This window comes from Anolis sagrei, chromosome 1 (assembly GCF_037176765.1).
Source record: "Anolis sagrei isolate rAnoSag1 chromosome 1, rAnoSag1.mat, whole genome shotgun sequence".
Classification (NCBI taxonomy): Eukaryota; Metazoa; Chordata; class Lepidosauria; order Squamata; family Dactyloidae; genus Anolis; species Anolis sagrei.
In genome coordinates, this window is record NC_090021.1 from 336,635,797 (window position 1) to 336,661,594 (window position 25,798).

Consider the following 25,798-nt stretch of genomic DNA (forward strand, 5'->3'; position numbering starts at 1 on the left):
AGTCGGTTCATAGGTGGAGATGCGTTCGGAGAGGTAAGCGGGACCAGAACCATTTAGGGCTTTATAGGCTAAAGCCAGCACCTTGAATTGTGCCCGGTAGCGGATTGGCAGCCAGTGGAGCTGGCTCAGCAGTGGAGTGGTGTGCTCCCTGAGTGCCGCTCCCGTTAGCAACCTGGCTGCCGAGCGCTGGACCATCTGAAGCTTCTGGGCAGTCTTCAAGGGCAACCCCACGTAGAGCGTGTTGCAGTAATCAATCCGGGATGTAACCAGAGCGTGGACCACCATGGCCAAATCAGACTTCCCAAGGTACGGGCGCAGCTGGCGCACAAGTTTGAGTTGTGCAAATGCTCCCCTGGACACCACCGAAACCTGGGGTTCCAAGTTGAAGTCCAAAACACCCGGAGGGCCCAAGTTTGCCCATGCCTGATATAGATGATAGATAGATAGATATAGATATAAACAGAGAGAATGACCGGGTTGTGGTGCAGCTAGCTAGTAGTCAGCTGCATTAAATCACTACTGACCAAAAGGTCCTGTATTTTAAGCCAGCCCAGGTCAGAGTAAGCTCCCAACCATTAATACTCTAGCTTGCTGTTGACCTATGCAGCCTGAAAGATAGTTGAATCTGTAAAGTAGGAAATTTAGGTATCGCTTTATGTGGGGAAGGTAATGTTTTACTGATTTTATTGTTTATGGAATTTTAAGGATGCTTATAGGCTTTTAACTGTTTATATTATGTATTGTCGAAGGCTTTCATGGCCAAAATCACTGGGTTGTTGTAGGTTTTTTCGGGCTATATGGCCATGGTCTAGAGGCATTCTCTCCTGACGTTTCGCCTGCATCTATGGCAAGCATCCTCAGAGGTAGTGAGGTCTGTTGGAACTAGGGAAAAGGGTTTATGTATCTGTGGAATGACCAGGGTGGGACAAAGGACTCCTGTCTGCTGGAGCTAAGTGTGAATGTTTCAACTGACCACCTTGATTAGCATATAATGGTCTGATAGTGCCTAGAACAAACTTATGTTGAGAGATGTCAAACAAGCACTTCTAATCACCTCTCAACAAAAGTTTGCTCTAGGCATTGTCAGACCATTATATGCTAATCAAGGTGGTCAGTTGAAACATTCACACCTAGCTGCAGCAGACAAGAGTCCTTTGTCTCACCCTAGTCATTCCACAGATATATAAACCCTTTTTCCTAGTTCCAACAGAACTCACTACCTCTGAGGATGCTTGCCATAGATGCAGGTGAAACGTCAGGAGAGAATGCCTCTAGACCATGGCCATATAGCCTGAAAAAATCTACAACAACCCACTGTTTATATTATTGTGGCATTGAACTCTGCCAGTTTTGTAAACCGCCCTGAGTCACCCTTGGGCTTAGAAGGGCAGTATAGAAATATAGTAAATAAATAAATAAATAATTCAACTAATTTACGACACCATAAAACCTTCCAGCAGCATGCAAAAGAATGAGGAAGTACTCCATCAAAAGACGCAGCATCACAAGTGGATGGTGAAGTGGCAGCTCCCCCTGTGGCCGGAATCAAGCATACCCTCATGAAGCATGAAAGCTGGAATATTAAATTGCCTCTGTGTCTATCTATATATGTTGTATGTCTAAAGAGCATTGAATGTTTGCCATGTATATGTGCATTGTAATCCGCCCTGAGTCCCCTGCAGAATGAGGATGGAATATAAATATTGTAAATAAATAATAAATAAGATATAGAATCATAGAATCAAAGGGTTGGAAGAGACCTCATGGGCCATCCAGTCCAACCCCATTCTGCCAAGAAGCAGGAATATTGCATTCAAATCACCCCTGACAAATGGCCATCCAGCCTCTGTTTAAAAGCTTCCAAAGAAGGAGCCTCCACCACACTCCGGAGCAGAGAGTTCCACTGCTGAATGGATCTCACAGTCAGGAAGTTCTTCCTCGTGTTCAGATGGAATCTCTCTTGTAATTTGAAGCCATTGTTCCATTGCGTCCTAGTCTCCAAGGAAGCAGAAAACAAGCTTGCTCCCTCCTCCCTGTGGCTTCCTCTCACATATTTATACATGGCTATCATATCTCCTCTCAGCCTTCTCTTCTTCAGGCTAAACATGCCCAGCTCCTTAAGCCGCTCCTCATAGGGCTTGTTCTCCAGACTCTTGATCATTTTAGTCGCTCTCCTCTGGACACATTCCAGCTTGTCAACATCTCTCTTGAATTGTGGCGCCCAGAATTGGACACAATATTCCAGGTGTGGTCTAACCAAAGCGGAATAGAGGGGTAGCATTACTTCCCTAGATCTAGACTCTATGCTCCTACTGATGCAGGCCAAAATCCCATTGGCTTTTTTTGCCGCCACATCACATTGTTGGCTCATGTTTAACTTGTTGTCCACGAGGACTCCAAGATCTTTTTCACACTTCCTGCTCTCGAGCCAGGCATCGTCCCCCATTCTGTATCTTTGCATTTCGTTTTTTCTGCTAAAGTGGAGTATCTTGCATTTGTCACGGTTGAACTTCATTGTGTTAGTTTTGGCCAACCATCTCTCTAATCTGTCAAGATCGTTTTGAATCCTGCTCCTGTCCTCTGGAGTATTGGCTATCCCTCCCAATTTGATGTCATCTGCAAACTTGATGATCATGCCTTCTAGCCCTTCATCTAAGTCATTAATAAATATCCTGAGCAGGACCGGGCCCAGGATGGAACCCTGCTTGTGGGACTCCACTCGTCACTTCTTTCCAGGATGAAGAGGAAGCATTGGTCAGAATCACCCTCTGGGTTCATCCATTTAACCAATTACAGATCCACCTCACCGTAGTTTTGCCTAGCCCACATTGGACTAGTATTGGACTATATGATATAATAGAAGATACAGATGACAGATAGTCTCTTGTGCATTAAATTTTCCATGAAAAAATGCATTTGGGTGTGTGTGTTTTTCACTCCATATCATGGGATTGAGCACATTGCTTCAAAAGGAGAAAGGTAGCACCTTGGATAGCGTCAGCACAGTTCTATCCAAACCTTGCTTCACCTTTCCAACCCAAAAGATATAAAGGTTGGCTATAATTGGCAGATGGGTCTGTTTACAAAAGGTATCTCATCTCTCTCTTTCTCCAGCTATTATGTGTCACTATAATAATGGTGCCAGGGCTTGCCTTATGCCCTTATGTGGCGCTACCAGTTAAATAATTGCTCAGCACTTGAAAGAGAAGGAAACACTGCCATCTATCCGAAACTAGGAGGGAGTTCGCCTTTTGAGAAAGTTAGGGGAGGAAAACAGTCAGACCTCACTACCTCTGAGGATGCTTGCCATAGATGCAGGCGAAACGAATGCAGGAGAAAAAACAAGGAGAGAAAGTCTATATGAGAAGTTAAATTCACTGGATTTCACAATAAGCTAAATCTAAGTTGTTGTAGATTTTTCAGGCTGTATGGCCATGTTTCAGAAGCATTCACTCCTGAAGTTTTGCCTGCATCTATGGCAGGCATCCTCAGAGGTTGTGAGGTCTGTTGGAAACTAGGACTTCAACTCCCACAATTCCTAAGAGCCTCAGGCCTTTCCTCCCCCACCCCCACCCCCGCCCACCCCACCCGCTTAACTAGGAAAATAGGGTTTATATATCTGTGGAATGACATCCAGGGTGGGAGAAAGAACTCTTGTCTGCCTGACTGTGAGAGCCGTTCAGCAGTGGAACTCTCTGCCCCGGAGTGCGGTGGAGGCTCATTCTTTGGAAGCTTTTAAACAGGGGCTGGATGGCCATCTGTCAGGGGTGATTTGAATGCAATATTCCTGCTTCTTGGCAGGGGTTTGGACTGGATGGCCCATGAGGTCTCTTCCAACTCTTTGATTCTATGATTCTATGAGGTAGGTGTGAATGCTACAATTGATTAGCACTGAATGGCCTAGCAGTTTCAAGGTCTGGCTTCTTACTGCCTGGAGGAATCCTTTGTTGGGAGGTGATTATCTGGCCCTGATTGTTTCTTGTTCTATGCAATTCATTTGCGATTATTATGTATTTTTGCTTTCAGCTGCAAACCTGCCTTTGCATTTTCTTCTGTGGTTCAAAGTCTGCCACCTTGATTAGCATTGAATGGCCTAGCAGTTTCAAGGTCTGGCTTCTTACAGCCTGGGGGAATCCTTTGTTGGGAGGTGATTAGCTGGCCCTGATTGTTTCTTGTTCTATGACAGTGGTTCTCAATCTGTGGGTCCCCAGATGTTTTGGCCTCCAACTCCCAGAAATCCTAACAGCTAGTAAACTGTCTGGAGCTTCTGGGAGTTGTAGGCCAAAACATCTGGGGACCCACAGGTTGAGAACCACTGTTCTATGCAAATTGTTTGCAGTTATCATGTATTTTTGTTTTCAGCTGCAAACCTGCCTTTGCATTTTCTTCTGCAGTTCAAAGTCTGCCACATTGATTAGCATTGAATGACATAGCAGTTTCAAGGTCTGGCTTCTTACTGCCTGGGGGAATCCTTTGTTGGGAGGTGATTAGCTGGCCTTCATTGTTTCTTGTTCTATGCAAACTATTTGCGGTTATTACATATTTTTGTTTTCAGCTGCAAACCTGCCTTTGCATTTTATTCTGTGGTTCAAAGTCCGCCACCTTGTTTAGCATTGAATGGCCTAGCAGTTTCAAGGTCTGGTTTCTTACTGCCTGGAGGAATTATTTTTTGGGAGGTGATTAGCTGGCCCTGGTTGTTTCTTGTTCTATGCAAATTGTTTGTGGTTATTACATATTTTTGTTTTCAGCTGCAAACCTGCCTTTGCATTTTCTTCTGTGGTTCAAAGTCTGCCATCTTGATTAACATTGAATGGCATAGCAGTTTCAAGGTCTGGCTTCTTACTGCCTGGAGGAATCCTTTGTTGGCAGGTGATTAGCTGGCCCAGATTGTTTCTTGTTCTATGACAGTGGTTCTCAACCTGTGGGTCCCCAGATGGTTTGGCCTCCAACTCCCAGAAATCCTAACAGCTGCTAAACTGGCTGGAGCTTCTGGGAGTTGTAGGCCAAAACACCTGGGGACCCACAGGTTGAGAACCACTGTTCTATGAAATTGTTTGCGGTTATTATGTATTTTTGTTTTCAGCTGCAAACCTGCCACTGCATTTTCTTCTGTGGTACAAAGTCCTTGATAGTTCTGGCTAGCAATATGGTGTCATCAGCAAATCTCAGGGTGTTCAAAATGCATTCATTCTGAAGTGTTGATGCTCTTTCCTCTGAGTCTAATTCTGCTGTACTTATGATGTTTTTTGTCATACCAATTAAAGAGATAGGATGATGAAATGAGCCCTGCCAGATCCCCTTGTGAACTGGAAGCCATTCATTATTATTATTATTATTATTATTATTATTATTATGAGGAGGAGGAGGAGGAGCCCCCAATGGCGCAATGGGTTAAACCCCTGTGCTGGCAGGACTGAAGACCAACAGGTCGCAGGTTCAAATCCGGGGAGAGGCGGATGAGCTCCCTCCATCAGCTCCAGCTCCTCATGCAGGGACATGAGAGAAGCCTCCCACAAGGATGATAAAAACATCAAATCATCCGGGCGTCCCCTGGGCAACGTCCTTGCAGACGGCCAATTCTCTCTCACCAGAAGCGACTTGCAGTTTCTCAAGTCGCTCCTGACATGACCAAAAATAAATTATTATTATGAGTTTTTCAGCATGCCCAGGGCCATCTGGGCAGCACAATTCAAGAGAGATATTGACAAACTGGAATGTGTCCAGAGGAGGGCGACTAAAATGATCAAGGGTCTGGAGAACAAGCCCTATGAGGAGCGGCTTAGGGAACTGGGCATGTTTAGCCTGAAGAAGAGAAGGCTGAGAGGAGATATGATAGCCATGTATAAATATGTAAGAGGAAGCCACAGGGAGGAGGGAGCAAGCTTGTTTTCTGCTTCCCTGGAGACTAGGACGCAATGGAACAATGGCTTCAAACTACAAGAGAGGAGATTCCATCTGAACATTAGGAAGAACTTCCTGACTGTGAGAGCTATTTAGCAGTGGAACTCTCTGCCCCAGAGTGTGGTGGAGGCTCCTTCTTTGGAAGCTTTTAAGCAGAGGCTGGATGGCCATCTGTCAGGGGTGATTTGAATGCAATATTCCTGCTTCTTGGCAGGGGGTTGGACTGGATGGACCATGAGGTCTCTTCCAACTCTTTGATTCTATGATTCTATCTTAACTCCACTTACTCAATCACTTTGCCCTTGCAATGTTTCTCTCCCCATCTTCACCTCACTGCAGACTTATTTTATTTGTTGTTGGCTTTTTTTTTACTGCCAGAGATGGGGAGATGTGGTGATAATAGTTTTTCTCCCTCATTTGCCAATTTATCTTGGCAACTAGTGTGAGGCACTCTGAATCATGATTGCAATGGGATGCTTGGATTTACTGGCCTCCTTCAGGCAACAAAATGTCTTGGGATAAACCTGGCACCTTAGCAGAGCCAATTACAGAGCTTGGCAAAATTGTGGCTCCAATCTCTGGAGGAATCCGTACCTAAGAAGCAGTTTGGTTCTGCGAGATTGCAGGAATAGCAGAGACTAAATGCTGCATTCTGCCTCTCCTGCAGCTTGTACCAAGGTGCTTGTCTATAAAGCTATTGTCCTCCCAACCCTGCTCTATGCCTACGAAACGTGGACTGTCTACAGACGTCACATGCAACTCCTGGAACGATTCCATCAGCGCTGCCTCTGGAAAATCCTGCAATTCTCTTGGGAAGACAAGCGGACAAACGTCAGCGTGCTGGAAGAAGCAAAGACCACCAGCATTGAAGCGATAGTCCTCTGCCATCAACTCTGCTGGGCCGGCCACGTTGTCCAGATGCCTGACCATCGTCTCCCAAAGCAGTTGCTCTACTCTGAACTTAAGAATGGAAAATGGAATGTTGGTGGACAGGAAAAGAGATTTAAAGATGGCCTCAAAGCCAACCTTAAAATCTCTGGCATAGACACTGAGAACTGGAAGCTCTGGCCCTTGAGCACTCCAGCTGGAGCTCAGCTGTGACCAGCAGTGCTGCAGAATTCAAGGAGGCACGAGTGGAGGGTGAAAGAGATAAACGTGCCAGGAGGAAGGTGCGTAAAGCCAACCCCGACTGGGACCGCCTTCTACCTGGAAATCAATGTCTTCACTGTGGGAGAAGATGCGGGTCAAGAATAGGGCTCCACAGCCACCTACGAATCCACAAGGAAACCCATCATGGAAAACCACCTTACTCGTCCAATGAGGGATCGCCTAAGTAAGTCCCACCAGATGACCTTTCATTGACTCCAGGTGGCTCTCATGTCAAGATCCGGCATCAAGGAGCTGAAATGTAACTTTATACTCCTAGATTACAGTACGTGACTGTTATGTATCCATGACTTGCAACACTGCACAACTAGATCTGCAAACAAATATTAAATGCATAATTGCAATGTGATATTTTTCATCGTATGAGTACAAACTTTTAAAAGGGAACTTTCACACTTGCATAAGTCAATAAGGATGCCTGCATGAATTTTAATCATAGAGTTGGAAGAGACGACCCTCCCCCCAAGGTCATCCAGTCCAACCCCCAGCAATGGAAGAATACACAACCAAACCACTCCTGACAGATGGCCATTCAGCCTCTGAATCCAGAGAACGAGACTCACTAGACTCCCAGGCAGCAGCATATTATTATTATTACTATTATTACTATTATTATTATATTCCATAATTGATCAGCTGTTACCATCAAAGCGTTCTTTCTAATGTTTATGTGGAGTCTCCTTTTCTGCAATTGTATCCATGGCTCTGTATCTTGGTTTCCCATGCAGCAGAAAACAAAATCCTCAACCTCTGAAGATGCTTGCCATATATGCAGGTGAAACATCAGGAGAGAATGCTTCTAGAGCATGGCCATATAGCCCAAAAAACCTACAACAACCCAAAAAACAAAAACATTCCCTACTCAAATATTTAAACCTGGCTCTCATGTCCTCTCTGAGCCTTTCATCTGCAGGCTAAACAGACCCAACTCCCTAAGCCACTCCTCAGAGGGATTCATGACTTCCAGACCTTGGATCATTTTAATTGCTCTTCTCCTGACCATGTCCTTCTTGAACTGTGGTACCCACAACTGGACACAGTGTTATTCCAGGTAAGCTCTGACCAAAGTAGAAGAGACTGGGATTATGATACCTTTCAATCCAGACACTAGATTCATATGGATGCAGCTTAGAATCATGTTGGCTTTTAAGCTACTGCATCACACTGTAAACTTGTGCTCACCTTGTGGTCTACTGTCTTGTGGTCTACTACCCGAACGTATCTCCTGCTACAAACCATCACGAAGTTTAAGATCTTCAGGAGAGGCCCTGCTCTCGATCCTACCTCTATCGCAAACACGGTTTATGAGAGACAGGGCCTCCTCAGCAGTGGTCCCCCGCCTATGGAACACCCTCCCTAGAGATATCAGATCCCACCACTGTCACAAACACTGTTGATGGGGATGAGAGACAGGGCCTTCTCAGTAGTGGCACCCCGCCTATGGAACACCCTCCCTAGAGATATCAGATCCCACCACTATCACAAACACTGTTGATGGGGATGAGAGACAGGGCCTTCTCAGCAGTGTCTCCCGCCTATGGAACGCCATCCTTAGAGATATCAGATCCCAGCACTATCACAAACACTGTTGATGGGGATGAGAGACAGGGCCTTCTCAGCAGTGGCCCCCGCCTATGGAATGCCCTCCTTAGAGATATCAGATCCCAGCACTATCGCAAATACTGTTGATGGGGATGAGAAACAGGGTCTTCTCGGCAGTGGCCCCCCACCTATGGAACGCCCTCCCTAGAGCTATCAGATCCCACAACTATCACAAACACTGTTGATGGGGATGACAGACAGGGCCTTCTCAGCAGCGGCCCCCGCCTATGGAACGCCATCCTTAGAGATATCAGATCCCAGCACTATCACAAACACTGTTGATGGGGATGAGAGACGGCCTTCTCAGCAGTGGCCCCCGCCTATGGAACGCCCTCCCTAGAGATATTAGATCCCACCACTATCGCAAACACGGTTGATGGGGATGAGAGACAGGGCCTCCTCAGCAATGGCCCCCCGCCTATGGAATGCCCTCCCTAGAGACATCAGATTGGCCACTTCCCTATTGTCTTTTAGAAGGAAAATCAAGAGCTGATGATGGGACCAAGCGTTTGATCAGTGAGCAGCAAGTGGAAGAAGATCACACAACTTATGGCAATGAATGGACCCAGACTGGTTTTTGGATTTAGATTTTAATGGATGTGTCTTAATTAATTGTTTTAATTGTTGTTTTAATTTTTAATATTTTAATTGTACTGTGGTTGTTTTTATGATGCTAGCATCATATAATGCTTTTATTAGGCCGCCCTGAGTCCCCTTCGGAGGGAGAAAGGCGGGGTATAAATATAGGAAATTAATAGAATCATAGAGTCAAAGAATCAAAGGGTTGGAAGAGACCTCATGGGCCATCCAGTCCAACCCCATTCTGCCAAGAAGCAGGAATATTGCATTCAAATCACCCCTGACAGATGGCCATCCAGCCTCTGTTTAAAAGCTTCCAAAGAAGGAGCCTCCACCACACTCCAGGGCAGAGAGTTCCACTGCTGAACGGCTCTCACAGTCAGGAAGTTCTTCCTAATGTTCAGATGGAATCTCCTCTCTTGTAGTTTGAAGCCATTGTTCCCCGTCCTAGTCTCCAAGGAAGCAGAAAACAAGCTTGCTCCCTCCTCCCTGTGGCTTCCTCTCACGTATTTATACATAGCTATCATATCTCCTCTCAGCCTTCTCTTATTCAGGCTAAACATGCCCAGCTCCTTAAGCTGCTCCTCATAGGGCTTGTTCTCCAGACCCTTGATCATTTTAGTCACCCTTCTCATGACACATTCCAGCTTGTCAATATCTCTCTTCAATTGTGGTGCCCAGAATTGGACACAATATTCCAGGTGTGGTCTAACCAAAGCGGAATAGAGCGTGGGGAGCATGACTTCCCTAGATCTAGACACTATGCTCCTATAAATAAATAAGTCTCCTAAGATCCCTTTCACATGGTCTCTTTTCAAGCCATGTGTCACCCATCTAAGATCTGTGCGTGCCATTTTTGTCAGCTAAGTATAATATCATACATTTCTCCCTGCTGAAATTAGTTTGGTTAGTCCAAAAGGGAAAGGAACAATCCAAGGTCCTGAACATACTTTAATATTTCTGTCTAAACCCAGTAAAGACGCTCTGCCCCAGGGACATCGGAGTAACCAGATGCCAACTTTACGGAGTTGCCTGGAGATGCCAGTCCTTAGAGGCCCGTTGGCATGCTAATTATAACAACCCAGGAGGCTTTACTATCTGTCTCGGCTGATACACCAGCTGCGTCCCTTCCTGGATTTGAAGGGCCTAAAGATGGTGGAACATGCACTGGTCACTTCAAGCTTGGTCTTCTGCAATGTGCTCTACATTTAGCTATTTTGTACTCTAATTAATGAAAAATGCAGCTACCAGATTGGTCTCAGGGACACCCAGACATCACAACCTCTGAGGATGCTTGCCATAGATGCAGGTGAAACGTCAGGAGAGAATGCCTCTAGACCATGGCCATATAGCCCGAAAAAACCTACAACAACCCTTTGATTAAAAACTTTTTTAATCTCTAAGATACTTACAAGGAAGAAGTGGAGAGGAGAGACTGAAGAAAGAAGAAAGAAATTTCAGGTGACATAACCTTAACTTAGTATATGTCAGAGGAAACATGGGAATAATCTATTCACTCCTATTTCTCACACCTTTTTTCTTTTTTAAATTTTATTTTCTTGTTGTCTATTCTTTCCCTTTCATTGGGTGGTCGTTGATCTTTAATTATTATTTTAAACTCGCTATGCACTATATTTTATCTTAGATAAATAAGTTATGAAATAACTTGCTAATGTACCCCCCATTTTATCCCATAATAAAATATTATTGAGGGGAAAAAATAAACCAGCAAGGAAAAGGCTAAGGTTGTAACCTCAAAAATCCAAAATTCAAGGACGAAGAACAAGTGGCTCTCCAAATATTGTTAGATTCCAGTTCACATCATATCATCCACAACACACGCATCTCACTGGGTGGCATTGTGCTTGGATAAGAGATGGCTAAAGATGCACCTACACTGTTGAACTGATGCAATTTGATGCCATTTTAACTGCTGTGGCACAATGCTATGGAATTATGGGAGTTGTAGTTTTACAAGTGTGAGGAAGCCGTGTAATAATCAATATCAACTTAGGAGCTGGATACTACCATGGATAAAAGCCCAATAGAAAACAAGAAAAAGAAAGATGAAGGAGGTAAATTACCTACCAACCTGCTTAAACTGAAAGAGGAGTTTAGCCTAAGAGATGCATGGAGGACCCATAACAAAAAAGGGAGGGACTATACATTCTTTTCGGAAAGGCACAAAAGGTGGACCAGAATCGATATGGTCTGGGTCACAAAGACGCTAGTAGGGAGAATCAATAAGATTAAGATCTTACCACGGTATCTTTCGGATCACTGCCCGATGGAAATAGCCATTAATCACAAGAAAGAAAGGAAAACATGGAGACTAAATGAGTATTTGTTAAGATCGGAGGAAGAAATAAGGAAGAACTCGGAGATACTAACAGAATTTTTTAAAATCAACGACACTGACAATATGGCAAAAGAAATCATATGGGACACTAGTAAGGCCTATATGCGAGGGGTCTTCATACAACAAAACAGCAGAAAATACAAGCAGAAAAAACAGAAGGAACTAGATATTAACAACAGAATAGAGGAACTTGAGAAAGAACTCAAAAGACACCCAAAGAATGAAAAAACCAAATTAGAGCTGCAACTGCTGAACAAACAAAAAGAAAGTATGGAGCTGGAACAAATGGCAAGAAATTTAGTCTTCCTAAAACAAGACCACTTTCAAAATGAGAACAAGGCAGGAAAGTGGCTTTCCAAGAGAATTAAGAAGAAAAAATGTAAACAGAATATAGCACAAATTGAAGAAGGAAACAAGATCTATACAAAAGACGAGGAGATAGCGGCCCAGTTCCATAAGTTCTATAAGAAACTATATAGGAAAGATCCGATAAGCAGGGAAAAAATTAATGAATATTTGGGCAAACAAAAAATAACAAGACTATCGGAATCCCAGAGAGAAACCCTAAATAAAGAGATCACGACAGAAGAACTAGAAGGGGCAATAAAGAGACTCAAGGCAGGAAAAGCACCTGGCCCAGATGGCCTTCCCATGTTATACTACAAAAAATTAAAGGAAATTATAATACCACATCTTAAAAGAGTAATGAACAACATCCTACAAAACGGAACGATGCCAAAAACCTGGAAAGAGGCCAGCATAATAATGCTACATAAGGAAGGCTCGGACCCTCTCAACGTAAGAAACTACAGACCAATTTCGCTATTAAATAGCGATTACAAGATCTTTACATCAATCTTAGCAGAATGGTTAAAAGGCTTCCTAGCAACATGGATTAAAGAGGAGCAGACAGGCTTTCTGCCAAATAGGAAGATGAAAGATAATGTCCGAAACATCCTAAACATCATTGAATATTTTGAAAGCCACAACGAGAAGGAACTGGCGATATTATCGGTCGACGCGGAAAAGGCATTTGACCACCTGAGTTGGTCCTTTTTCAAATCAATACTCAGAGAAATAGACATTGGATTTAAATTTATGAATGCCATAAATACCATCTACGCTGACCAAAACGCAATTATCAAGATAAACGGGCACGAATCAGAAAGACTTACGATAGAGAAAGGCACGAGACAGGGCTGCCCCCTCTCACCGCTAATTTTCATCCTGGCGCTAGAAATCCTGCTAAACGAGATCAGGGAGGACAACAGTCTGACAGGAGTAAAAATACAGAAGGAATCCTTTAAACTAAGAGCGTTCGCTGACGCCCTTATTTGTACAATACAGGACCCCTCAGTAATATCAACTTATGGATAGAAAAAATAGAAGAATTTGGCAAGGTCTCAGGCCTCAAAATTAATAAAACAAAATCAATGATACTCACCAAAAACATCTCAAGGGAAAGAAAAGAAGGATTGACAACCCTCACAGGCTTACAAACAACAACGAAAATCAAGTACCTTGGTATATATATTACGGCGAAGAACTCTCAGCTATTAAAAAACAACTATGAGGCAAAATGGAGACAGATTAAAAAAGATCTAAAAGACTGGCAACACATGAAACTCTCTCTCATGGGCAGAATAGCAGTGGTAAAATCTAATATACTCCCCAAAATGTTACATTTATTCCAAAACATTCCAATAATAAGAAAGAAACAACTATTCGTAGATTGGAACAGAGACATCTCAAAATTCATTTGGAATAACAAAAAACCTAGAATTAATTTCACCAATCTAACAGATGAAAGAACAAGAGGTGGTCTAGGTTTACCAGACCTCAGGTTGTATTTTGAGGCTAGCTGTATGGAGTGGATCACAGATTGGATCCGATTACAGAATAAAAAATTGTTAATGTTAGAAGGCCACGACCTAAGATCTGGGTGGCATGCCTATATATGGAACAACAAAGCAAAGGTGGAAAAAAACTTCCGAAATCACTTTATCCGTGCGGCCCTTCTGAAAGTCTGGGATCAATACAAGGGGAGAATGTACCCGAAAGCAGAGGCTGGATGGCCATTTGTCAGGGGTGATTTGAATGCAATATTCCTGCTTCTTGGCAGAATGGGGTTGGACTGGATGGCCAATGAGGTCTCTTCCAACTCTTTGATTCTATGATTCTATGAAATTGTATCTGAGGCAAGGCTTGAGAAAAAACAGTAACAAGTTTATTGGAATATAACAGGAGTAGAATAGATTCAATGTTACTTCACTCTAGAGGCACAAACTTAGCTGGTTACATTTATAGAGGTTCTTGGATGACTCTAGGTCCGTGATGGTGAACCTATGACACGTGTGTCAGCACTGACACACATGGCTATTTTTGATGACACGCAGACACATGCGGCCACATACAGAGAAATATACCTTATAAGAGCCAATCTAGTTCCATCCTTAAATTTGTAAAAGGCTCTACAAATTTAACATCAGCACGTTTGAGCATTGTTCACTCCATAACTCAGCAAGGATTATACATTTTTTTTATTTAAACTATAAATATTGCAAAATTATGTTTTTTTTTTCTCAAAGTGACACTCCACTCCACCCAAGTTATGCTCCGGTTTTTGGCAAATTTTGACACATCAAGCTCAAAAGGTTGCCCATCACTGTTCTAGGCACTAAACAGATTTCAAAAGGTTTCTTTAGGCAGATGTTTCTTTCTTTAACAACCGTTCTGGTAATACAAATAAGCCACTTGACTTATTCAACTGCATTGGCTCCAAGACAAATCTTGATTCTTAATCCAAGAATCAGTCCTCCCTGTGGTTCTAGCACTACAGGGTTTCTACTTCCACACAGGATCAACTACCTCTGTAGTTCACAACTGAGCCCCCGGTGGCGCAGTGGGTTAAACCCCTGTGCCGGCAGGACTGAAGACCAACAGGTCGCAGGTTCGAATCCAGGGAGAGGCGGATGAGCTCCCTCTATCAGCTCCAGCTCCTCATACGGGGACATGAGAGAAGCCTCCCACAAGGATGATAAAAACATCAAAATCATCCAGGTGTCCCCTGGGCAACGTCCTTGCAGATGGCCAATTCTCTCACACCAGAAGCAACTTGCAGTTCCTCAGGCTGCTCCTGACACGACAAAAAAAAATTCATAACTACAGATCAGTTCCTTGATCCTCTCACTGGAGAATCCTCCCCTGTAACCCTCTGGCTACAGGCTGCTGATTCACAGATCAGTCTTCTTCTGTAACTCTCCGGCTACAGACTGACAACTTTCAAAAAGCTGCGCTGCCAAGTGGCAGTTGGCAGTTGGCTCCACCCCCATTGCTATGGCGACTCAGCTCAAGGCAAGCCAAGCCAGTTACCATCCCTAATAAAATACAATTCTACATACTTATTATTACTAGCTACTGTCTAAACAATACATGACTATAGGAATAAAAATACACATCATCACAACAAGGTCCTTCACATTCTTTGCCAAGGAGTGCTGTTGCCTCCTTGGCAGATTACAAATCCCAGGACCGCTATTCTGAAGAATCTTCATTTAGCCATGTAAATATACTGGTTGACCTTGGGCAGGTCACACTCTCAGCTTCAGAGGGAGATAAGTGAAAACCTCATTTGAACAAATCTAACAAACAAAAAAACTGTGATGGAGTCGCCTTAAGGTCTCCATTAGTCGGGAAATGACTTGAATGCACACAACACTAAGGCATAATGTTGAACCACCCCCATTGCCCATTACTATTAGATCCCAAGCAGCTTAAAATGCAGAAACATCGAGCAACAAACCAACGCAATCATATTTTTCTCCCCCAAGGGAAAAACAATTATATTCAGGGCTTTTAAATAGGAAAAGAAAAGTTAACTGGTAGAGGATTAGTTCACGGGAGACATGCTTCATGGGTGGCTGAACTGGAAGAAATTGAATGGCTCTGACACCAAGCATGAACGTTTGGGGAATAATGAATAGATCTCTCCTTTTTGGGGGAAAAATGGGCTTAGACAGAAAAGTAAAAAAATTCCCAACACTCATATTCCAGCATAATCGAGACAATGCATATTTCCCTAGAATGAGATTGAATTCTAGCAGATGGACTATAGGATGCCGTAATACCCTACACCAGGCACCCTCAAACTGTGCCCCCCCCCCCAGCTGTTTGGGCTTTCAACTCCCAGAATTTCTGACAATTGAACAAGCTCGTTAGGAGTTCTGGGAGTTGGAGGCCCAAACAGGTGGAGGGCCGCAGTTTGAGGATGTCTGCTCTACGCTTTCTTTGTAAGGTCCAGTGGGCAAAGTATGGTCCTTGGGCGTAAAGAAATACATACAGTAAGATTCCCATATCCATGAGGGATGTGTTCCAAGACACACTTGGATACCTAAAACTATGAATAGTAGTAAACCCTATATTTTGATTAACACCATAGAATCATTGAGTTGGAAGAGACCTTGTGGGCCATCCAGTCCAAACCCTTAGAATCATAGAATCAAAGAGTTGGAAGAGACCTCATGGGCCATCCAGTCCAACCCCATTCTGCCAAGAAGCAGGAATATTGCATTCAAATCACCCCTGACAGATGGCCATCCAACCTCTGTTTAAAAGCTTCCAAAGAAGGAGCCTCCACCACACTCCGGGGCAGAGAGTCCCATTGCTGAACGGCTCTCACAGTCAGGAAGTTCTTCCTCATGTTCAGATGGAATCTCCTCTCTTGTACTTTGAAGCCATTGTTCCTTGTCCTAATCTCCATGGAAGCAGTAAACAAGCTTGCTCCCTCCTCCCTGTGGCTTCCTCTCACATATTTATACATGGTTATCATATCTCCTCTCAGCCTTCTCTTCTTCAGGCTAAACATACCCAGCTCCTTAAGCCACTCCTCATAGGGCTTGTTCTCCAGAACTTTTAGCATTTTAGTCGCCCTCCTCTGGACACATTCCAGCTTGTCAACATCTCTCTTGAATTGTGTTGCCCAGAATTGGACACAATATTCCAGGTGTGGTCTAACCAAAGCGGAATAGAGCATGGGGAGCATGACTTCCCTAGATCTAGACACTAGGCTCCTATTGTTGATGCAGGCCAACATCCCATTGACTTTTTTTGCCGCCACATCACATTGTTGGCTCATGTTTAACTTGTTGTCCACGAGGACTCCAAGATCTTTTTCACATGTACTGCTCTCGAACCAGGCCTCATTGTCCCCCATTCTGTATCTTTGCATTTCGTTTTTCCTGCCAAAGTGGAGTATCTTGCATTTATCACTGTTGAACTTCATTTTGTTAGTTTTGGCCAATCATCTCTCTAATCTGTCAAGATCGTTTTGAATCCTGCTCCAGTCCTCTGGAGTATTGGCTATCCCTCCCAATTTGGTGTTGTCTGCAAACTTGATGATCATGCCTTCTAGCCCTTCATCTAAGTCATTAATAAAGATGTTGAACAGAAACATCTAAAGAATCACACTGGAGCAGACAGGCCATGTCTACATTCTATTCTACATCAGCGTAGAATAGAAGTCCCTCAACTAAGCTTGAAAACCCATGATGTAGACTCATACAATGCACTACATCATATTACAAGTGTAGATGGAGACCTAGGAGGAAATACTTGTTGGGATAAGGGAAACCATAGATATTGAGTCCAAGAATAATGGGGTCATGATACACCCGTTTCTTAAAACCATCATATGACCTTCTAAGCTCTTCTAAAGCTTGATCTACATTGTCATATAATGTAGTTTGGAAATGCAATATATGGTTTAACTGCATTGAACTACATTATATGAGTCTATACAAGGCATAGACAACTTGGGCCCTCCAGGTGTTTTGGACTTCAACTCCCACAATTCCCAATAGCCGGTAGGCTGTTGGGAATTGTGGGAGTTGAAGTCCAAAACACCTGGAGGGCCTAAGTTTGCCCATGCCTTGTGTAGATTCATATAATGCAGTTAAACTGTGTCACATGAGTCTACATTGACCATATACAGCACTACCCCTGTATACACCAGGGATACATTCCTGATATTACATCGGAAATTGGAAACTAACTAACAGTGAACCCTATTGAAATGAATGACTTCTGCTAAATGTAGAGTCATCCTGGAGCAGCTAAAGGGAATTCCTAGAGATGTATCCTTTATAAGAAATTTCAAGAATGGCTCTATGAAAGTAGCATTGAGTTCCAAAGATGGGATCAAAATAAAGTAAATAAAATAAATCAACAAACACATGGTAATTTCTGGCAGAAGCATACCATAGAATGGACAAGTATCGGGACTGTGGTGCAGCTGGCTGGGAGTCAGCTACATTAAGATCACTACTGACCGCAAGGTCATGAGTTCAAAGCCAGCCCAGGTCGGAGTGAATGTCTGACCAATTTGTGTAGCTCGCTGTCAACCTTTGCAGCCCGAAAGACAGTTGCATCTGTCAAGTAGGAAATTTAGGTACCACCTAAGCGGTGAGGCTAATTTAACTAATTTACAATGCCATAAAAATCTCCAGCAAGCCTGCAAAGAATGAGGAAGTAATTCATCAGTGTCACAAATGGACTGTGAAGCAACAGCTCCCTTGGTGGCCAGAATACCCTCATGAAAAGTTGGAATGTTAAATTGCCTCTGTGTCTGTTTATATATGTTGTGTGTCTATGGCATTGAATGTTTACCATATATACGTACATTGTAATCCGCCCTGAGTCTCCTGCAGAGTAAGAAGGGAGGAATATAAATACTATAAATAAATAAATAAATAAATAAATAAATAAATAGTTACGAACAAAATTGGTTCTGTAGGTTTGTCCTTAAGTTTAATTTGTATGTAAGTCAGAAAAGGAACATTTTTTAAGTGTAACTCCAGCCAAAACATGCATGCATGTATGTATCTACAAATGTCACATGCAACTCCTGGAACTATTCCATCAGCATTGCCTCCGAAAAATCCTGCAAATCTCTTGGGAAGACAGGCAGACAAATATCAGCATGCTAGAAGAAGCAAAGACCACCAGCATTGAAGCGATGCTTCTCCCCCATCAACTGCTCTGAACTGGCTATATTGTCCAAATGCCCAAAGATTACTATCTCCCAAAGCAGTTACTCTACTCCGAACTCAAGAACGGAAAATGGAATGTTGGTGGACAGGAAAAGAGATTTAAAGATGGGCTCAAAGCCAACCTTAAATACTCTGGCATAGACACCGAGAACTGGGAAGCCCTGACCCTTGAGCGCTCCAGCCATAGGTCAGCTGTGACCATCAGTGCTGTAGAATTTGAAGTGGCATGAATGCAGAGCGAAAGAGAGAAACGTGCCAAGAGGAAGGCGCGTCAAGCCAACCCCGACCGGGACTGCCTTCCACCTGGAAACCAATGCCCTCACTGCAGGAGAACATGCGAGTCAAGAATAGGGCTTCACAGCTACCTACGTACCCACCACCAGGACACCGAACTTGGAGGACAATCTTACTCGGACAACGAGGAATCGCCTAAGTAAGTAAGTAAAAGCATGTATGTATGTGAATGTGTGTGTGTGTGTGTGTCAGTGAGAATTGAATTTTGAAAACATTGGCTTGTTGTGCAAACAAGGATTGTTGAGAAAGCTTCAGTGGAGACCCCTTTCCCCCATGATAATAACTCTTCCTGGAATGGATTTTCCTTCCAAGGGATAGATTTCTCTCACTTCCTCCTGTTGACGCACCCCCATTCTTAACTAGGAGTCTTTGTAAGTCAGTTGTTTGTAACTCAGGGACTGCCTGTACCTAGAAATCACTTAATACAGTTACCTTCCGATTCCAGTCTATCCAGCTCATAGGTGGCAGCTGTGGTTATCCGGTGTGTGGCAGGGATGGTGGTCTTTCTTGTGGCAGATGCCGAGGAAGGAGGAGCAGCCATGGCTTCGGTCACGCCAAAGATCTCTTCCGACCGCACTCTTGATTCAGTTGGAGCTTCAGCAATGGAAGCAACCCCTGCCTTTCCTTGAGATGTGGCAGGAACTGTAGGGTGAAGACAGGACAAGTAAATGGTTAGATAACACAATGTGAAACAATGTTTGTTCCTGGATTATAAAAGTAATTTCCTAATTGGTTCTACCATAAAAACATGGAAAACGTTTATTAAACTGAAATAACTTTGTTTTTGTGAGAGGGATGTCCTACTGCAGCACATTTTGCTCTAGTCTATATATATAAAACTAGCCGTCCCCTGCCACGCATTGCTGTGGCCCAGTCTGGTGATTTGGAAAATAATGAGAAGGTGTTGATTTCTAATATATGTAATGTATTTGTGCTTGTGGGTAAGCAGTATATCTTGTTTCTTTGTCAGTGCTGATGTGGAGATGGTCTGGTTTGCTTTGGAACAGGCAACATATAATTGTCCCTTTCATATCTGATACTATATCCATGTGTGTGTGAATCATATATATCTATGGCTGGATGGCTCTTTGTCAGGAGGGCTTTGATTACTTTTTCTTCCCATGATAAAGGAAGTTGGACTGGGTGGCCTTAAGTATTTTCTGTTGGTCATGGGGGTTCAGTGTGGAAAGTTTGCCCCAATTCTCTCGTTCGTGAGGTTCAGAATGCTCTTTGATTGTAGGTGAACTATAAATCCCAGCAACTACAACTCCTAAATGTCATGGTCTATTCCCACCAAACTCCATCTGTGTTCATATTTGGGCATATGGAATATTCGTGCCAAGTTCGGTCCAGATTCATCATTGTGTGAGTCTACAGTGCTCTCTGGATGTAGGTGAACTACAACTCCCAAACCCAAGGTCAATGCCCACCAAACGCTTCTAGTGTTTTCTGTTGGTCATGGGAGTTCTGTGTGCCACATTTGGTTCTATTCCATCATTGGTGGAGTTCAGAATGCTCTTTGATTGTAGGTGTACTATAAATCCCAGTAACTACAACTCCCAAATGATAAAATCATAATTTTTTGAGTGATAGTCACTCCTTGTGTAGTGAGACGTTTTGTTGCCAAATTTGGTGTGATTTCGTTCATTGGTTCTTTTGTTTTTAAGGTACTCATTATGCACAGAGCATTTTTATATATATAGATATAATGTTCATTTGTGGGAGAAACATAACTCAAAAACCACTGGGCGAATTGACACGAAATTTTGACACAATATACCTAACAACAAGTGTCTATCACCCCTAAAAACACCAAAAAACCCCAGTGGAACAGACTTAAAAACCCAAAAAATACACTATATATATCCCTCCCTTAAAGCATATTCAAAGTTAAAACTACTCACTGCTGGGACCCCACCAAACTGCAACTCCCATAATTCCATTGCACTGAGCCGTGGCATATGAAGTGATGTCAAACTGTGCACACTCCACAGTGTGGAGACACTCTCTGCTTCTGCATGTTCTTCTTTAATTTAGTGGATATTCCAAAAGAGATTTGCATTTTTGGACATAACAGGAGATTTTTTATTTGGGTTGTTGTAGGTTTTTTCGTGCTATATGGCCATGGTCTAGAGGCATTCTCTCCTGACATTTTGGCTGCATCTATGGCAAGCATCCTCAGAGGTTGTGAGGTCTGTTGGAACTAGGAAAAAGAGTTTATATATCTGTGGAATGACCAGGGTAGAACAAAGGACTCTTGTCTGCTGGAGCTAGGTGTGAATGTTTCAACTGATCACCTTGATTAGCATATAATGGCCTGACTGTGCCTGGGGGAATCTTTTGTTGAGGGGTGATTAGATGTCCTTGTTTGTTTCCTCTCTGTTGTTGTGCTGTTGCAGTTTTAGAGTTTTTTAATACTGGTAGCCAGATTTTGTTCATTTTCATGGTTTCCTCCTTTCTGTTGAAATTGTCTGCATGCTTCTTGTGGATTTCAATGGCTTCTCTGTGTAGTCTGACATGGTGGTTGTGAGAGTGGTCCAGCATTTCTGTGTTCTCAAATAATATGCTGTGTCCAGGTTGGTTCATCAGGTGCTCTGCTATGGCTGACTTCTCTGGTTGAAGTAGTCTGCAGTGCCTTTCATGTTCTTTGATGAGTGTCTGAGCAATGCTTCTCCGTTTGGTGGTCCCTCTGTAGACTTGTCTACGGCTGCATGGTATACGGTAGACTCCTGCAGAAGTGAGAGGATCCCTCTTGTCCTTTGCTGAATGTAGCATTTGTTGGATTTTCTTGGTGGGTCTGTAGATGGTTTGTATATTGTGTTTCCTCATCAGCTTCCCTGTGCGGTCAGTGGTTCCCTTGATATCTGGCAGGAACACTTTTCCTCAGGGTGGATCTTCATCTTTACTTTCGTGGCTTGTTCTTGGTCTTGCAGCTCTTCTGATGTCTGAGGTGGAGTCTCCATTGGCCTGGAGAGCCCAGTTGAGGTGGTTCGGTTCGTCTTGGAGGAGGTGGGCTTCGCAGATTCTTTTTGCACGGTCTGCCAAGGCTTTAATTGTGCTTCTTTTTTTACTTGGGTGATGGTTGGAGTTTTTATTTATATTGTATCAAAAGCATTGCATAAATTAGTATCAAACTGATAAAAATAGAAACAGCGCAGGTGGCTAAATATCTTTGACCAAAAACGGGCAACAGCAATGGCATTGTCTGTAGCCTCCAACAATTCTTCCTCTGTACATGAGGCAGGGCATAGTGGGCAAGCATACAGATACAGAGTTGTCTGTTCTGATCCACAGTCACACATTTTAAACATAACAGGAGATGATGTGACTCACTTGCAAAGATGATAATACCATGTAAAGCGAAAGGCAAAATCTAATCCATACTGCACGAGGAAAAGGTGGTTCTGCAAACAGATTAAGGACCCATGAACATATACAGTCAAAACATATCAACTAACCTCCAGCATCCAGTGTTTCAACTACAGTAACGTAGGTAGGAGGTGCAGAATGTGCAGAGATTTCAGACTGCTTCAGCAATGGGGAAGCACCAGGAAGGGTGACTGACGCTCTTTCTTCCGTCCCCTGATGTTCTTGGGTAGTGAAGTCTCCAGGGGTCACAGCTGGGAAGAGATCATCAAAGTCGTGGGATGGCGTTGCTGTGCCTTGAGTGACACCGGGGAGAGGAAAGGAAGCACAGAATAAGACCATCATGTCTGTTATTCATAGACTCATAGAATTGGACGAGAACCCAAGAACAATCCAGTGCAACCCCACACCATTCAGGAACACACAATCTGTTGGGTTTCTAGAACATGGCCATATAGCCCAAAAAAACTACAACCACCCAGTGATTCCGGCCATGAAAGCCTTCGACAATACCTTGAACATCTATTTTAGTGTATTCTATTCTATTCTATGCAGACTGTGGCCAGGAAATCAGAAGATGCTTACTTATTGGGAGGAGAGCAATGTCCAATCTCAATAAAATAATAAAGAGTAGAGACATCAGACTGGCAACAAAGATCCACCTAGTCAAAGCCATGGTATTCCCTGTAGTCACCTACGGATGTGAGAGCTGGACCTTAGGGAAGGCTGAGCGAAGGAAGATCGATGCTTTTTAACTGTGGTGTTGGGGGAAAGTGCTGAGAGTGCCTTGGACTGCGAGAAGATCCAACCAGTCCATCCTCCAGGAAAGAAAGCCCGGCTGCTCATTGGAGGGAAGGAGACGAGAGACAAAGTTGAAGTACTTTGGCCACATCATGAGGAGACAGCAAAGCCTAGAGAAGGGAATGATGCTGGGGAAAGTGGAAGGCAAAAGGAAGAGGGGCCGACCAAGGGCAAGATGGATGGATGGCATCCTTGAAGTGACTGGACTGACCTTGAAGGAGCTGGGGGTGGTGACGGCCGACAGGGAGCTCTGGCGTGGGCTGGTCCATGAGGTCACGAAGAGTCGGAGATGACTGAACGAATGAACAACAACATTCTATTCTATTCATTTACAGCTCCCCCAAATCAGTCAGTTCCCTCCCCCAGCTGTCTATTCTACATCTGCTACAGGTCTTAGTGTTAAAGAAAAGAAAAGCTTTTCGTAACGATGTGATGTGATGCAAATAGTAGCAACTGTTCCACACAGGTTAGGTTTGAAAAATATTCCTAACAGAGAGATATAAAAGAGAGTTGGATCTCTACTCAGGTGTGCTTTTGCTTTCCATTGTGCTAAGTGCACTAAACAAAAGGACCACAGGTGAGGCTTGGCATCTAGAGCAGCTGAAAAGGTGCAAGGACCGTTGATTACACTGTTAAACTGAGATGGTTGGAGGAGGATAAAATGCCTGGTAAATTTAGGGTGCCTTTTTTGGTACGATTTTAACTGCCATGGCTCCTTCACCTTCTTTTTTACTCCTTCTATTCTTCTTTCTCCTCACAATCCTCTTCTTCCCTTCTTTCTACTCCTCCCTTTTTTCTCTTCCTCTTTTCTTTCTCCTTCACCTTCATCTTCTTCTTTTTCTCCTCTTCTTCTTTTATTCTTCTCCTCTTTTTCTGCTCCTTTCTTTTTCCTTCACCTTCTTCCTCTTATTTTTCTCCTCCACTTGTTCCTTTCTTCTTTCTCCTCTTTTCTTTCTCCTTCACCTTCTTTTTTTCCTTTCCTCTTCTTCTCTTCTTTTTTCTACTCCTCCCTCTTTTTTCTCCTCCATTTTTCTTTCTCCTTCACCTTCTTCCTCTTCTTTTTCTCCTCTTCTTCCTTTATACTTCTCCTCTTTCTCTCTTTTTCCTTCACCTTCTTCCTCTTCTTTTTCTCTTCTTCTTTTCTACTTCCTCCTCTTTTCTTTCTACTTCACTGTCTTCTTCTTTTCCCTTCCTCTTCTTCCTTTCTTCTTTCTACTCTTCCCTTTTTTCTCCTCCTTTCTTTTTCCTTCAACTTCTTCCTCTTCTTTTTCTCCTCTTCTTCCTTTATTCTTCTCCTCTTTTTCTTCTCTTTTCTTTTTCCTTCAACTTCTTCCTCTTCTTTTTCTCCTCTTCTTCCTTTATTCTTCTCCTCTTTTTCTTCTTCTCTTTTCTTTTTCCTTCAACTTCTTCCTCTTATTTTTCTCCTCCTTTTCTTCCTTTCTTCTTTCTCCTTCGCCTTTGTCTTCTTTTTCCCGTCCTCTTCTTCCCTTCTTCTTTCTACTTCTCCCTCTTTTTTCTCCTCTTCTTTTTCTCCTCCTCTTCCTTTATTCTTCTCCTCTTTTTCTCCTCCATTCTTTTCCCTTCACCTTCTTCCTCTTCTTTTTCTCTTCCTCTTCTTCCCTTCTTCTTTCTCTTTTTTCTCCGTCACCACCTTCTTTTCTTCCTCCTCTTCTTAGCTATGGCACCATGGCATTTGTAGTTTTACAAGATCTTTGGCTTGTTCTGCCAAATAAAGCTAGTACCTCTCTAAACTACAATCCCCGTGATTTCATAGCATTGGGCCATGGCAGTGAAAGTGATGTCAACCTACATTATTTCTACAGTGTAGATGCATCCGTGCAACATTGCCTTTCAGGACAAAGAGCACTTTGCACAACCAATGCATAACTCCACCGGCACAGCTCCCAAAATAGGATTTTGGCCTTTTGAGATTTCCATCAGAGGCTCTGAGCACTTCCCCTTTGTCTTCGTAGCTCTTGCATTCACCATTGACAGGAGATTCTTATCACTGCAGCCCCAACACTGCAGAGGAACCGCCACGTTGCACCAATCTGCTTCCCATCTACAGATCTGTGGGTCTTTTGCTCCAATTGCCACAACCCCTGAGTGGCCTCCATTGATCTTTCCTCTGCAGAAAGCAAAATTAGGAGGAAATGGAAGGGATGACTTCAATCTTCCTTGGGTAGCTACCAGGGGACTAGGAGAGAGCAGAACAATTCAGGCTACTTTCCTGCCAGTATACTTTTAAAGACACATTCATTTATTATTGTGAGCTAATTTCATCAGAGCAGATGTTGCCCGAACACCATGCGCTGCAGAGGCACAGAAACAGCCATAAATAAATAAACCAACAAGGATTTCACAGCAGTCATTGATCCAGACTGCAGAACCTGAAGGTCAAATATTGTCTTTCCTTCCATAATATCACTGGCATCTATATAGGAATGTAAAAGAATCCAGAAAGCTATGGCAAAACACATACCCTCCAATTGTACCAGTCTGTTGTTTAACATTTATATGCAACCACTTGCTCAGCTGGTTTGACGTTTTGGGCTGGAGTGTTACCAGTATGCTGATGACACTCAGCTTGTGCTGAAGATGGAAGGCCGACCGAACTCTGTACCCAATTATTTCCATCAGTGCCTCAAAGCCGTTACTGGCTGGCTATGTGCCAGCAGGTTGA

The 25,798-nt window shown here is 43.3% G+C and overlaps 1 protein-coding gene across 2 annotated transcripts in view; it reads right to left on the bottom strand.

Moving 5' to 3' along the window:
* ARMH4 (armadillo like helical domain containing 4) overlaps positions 1 to 25,798 on the bottom strand; it is an 80,603-nt gene that overhangs the window by 28,925 nt on the left and 25,880 nt on the right. For both annotated transcript variants that reach the window (XM_060753578.2, XM_060753569.2), the window contains exons 3-4: positions 22,407 to 22,610; positions 19,381 to 19,590 (exon numbers count right to left, since the gene is read on the bottom strand). In XM_060753578.2, the coding sequence (XP_060609561.2) occupies positions 19,381 to 19,590; positions 22,407 to 22,610 (414 nt within the window). The remainder of the gene's footprint in view (positions 1 to 19,380; positions 19,591 to 22,406; positions 22,611 to 25,798) is intronic.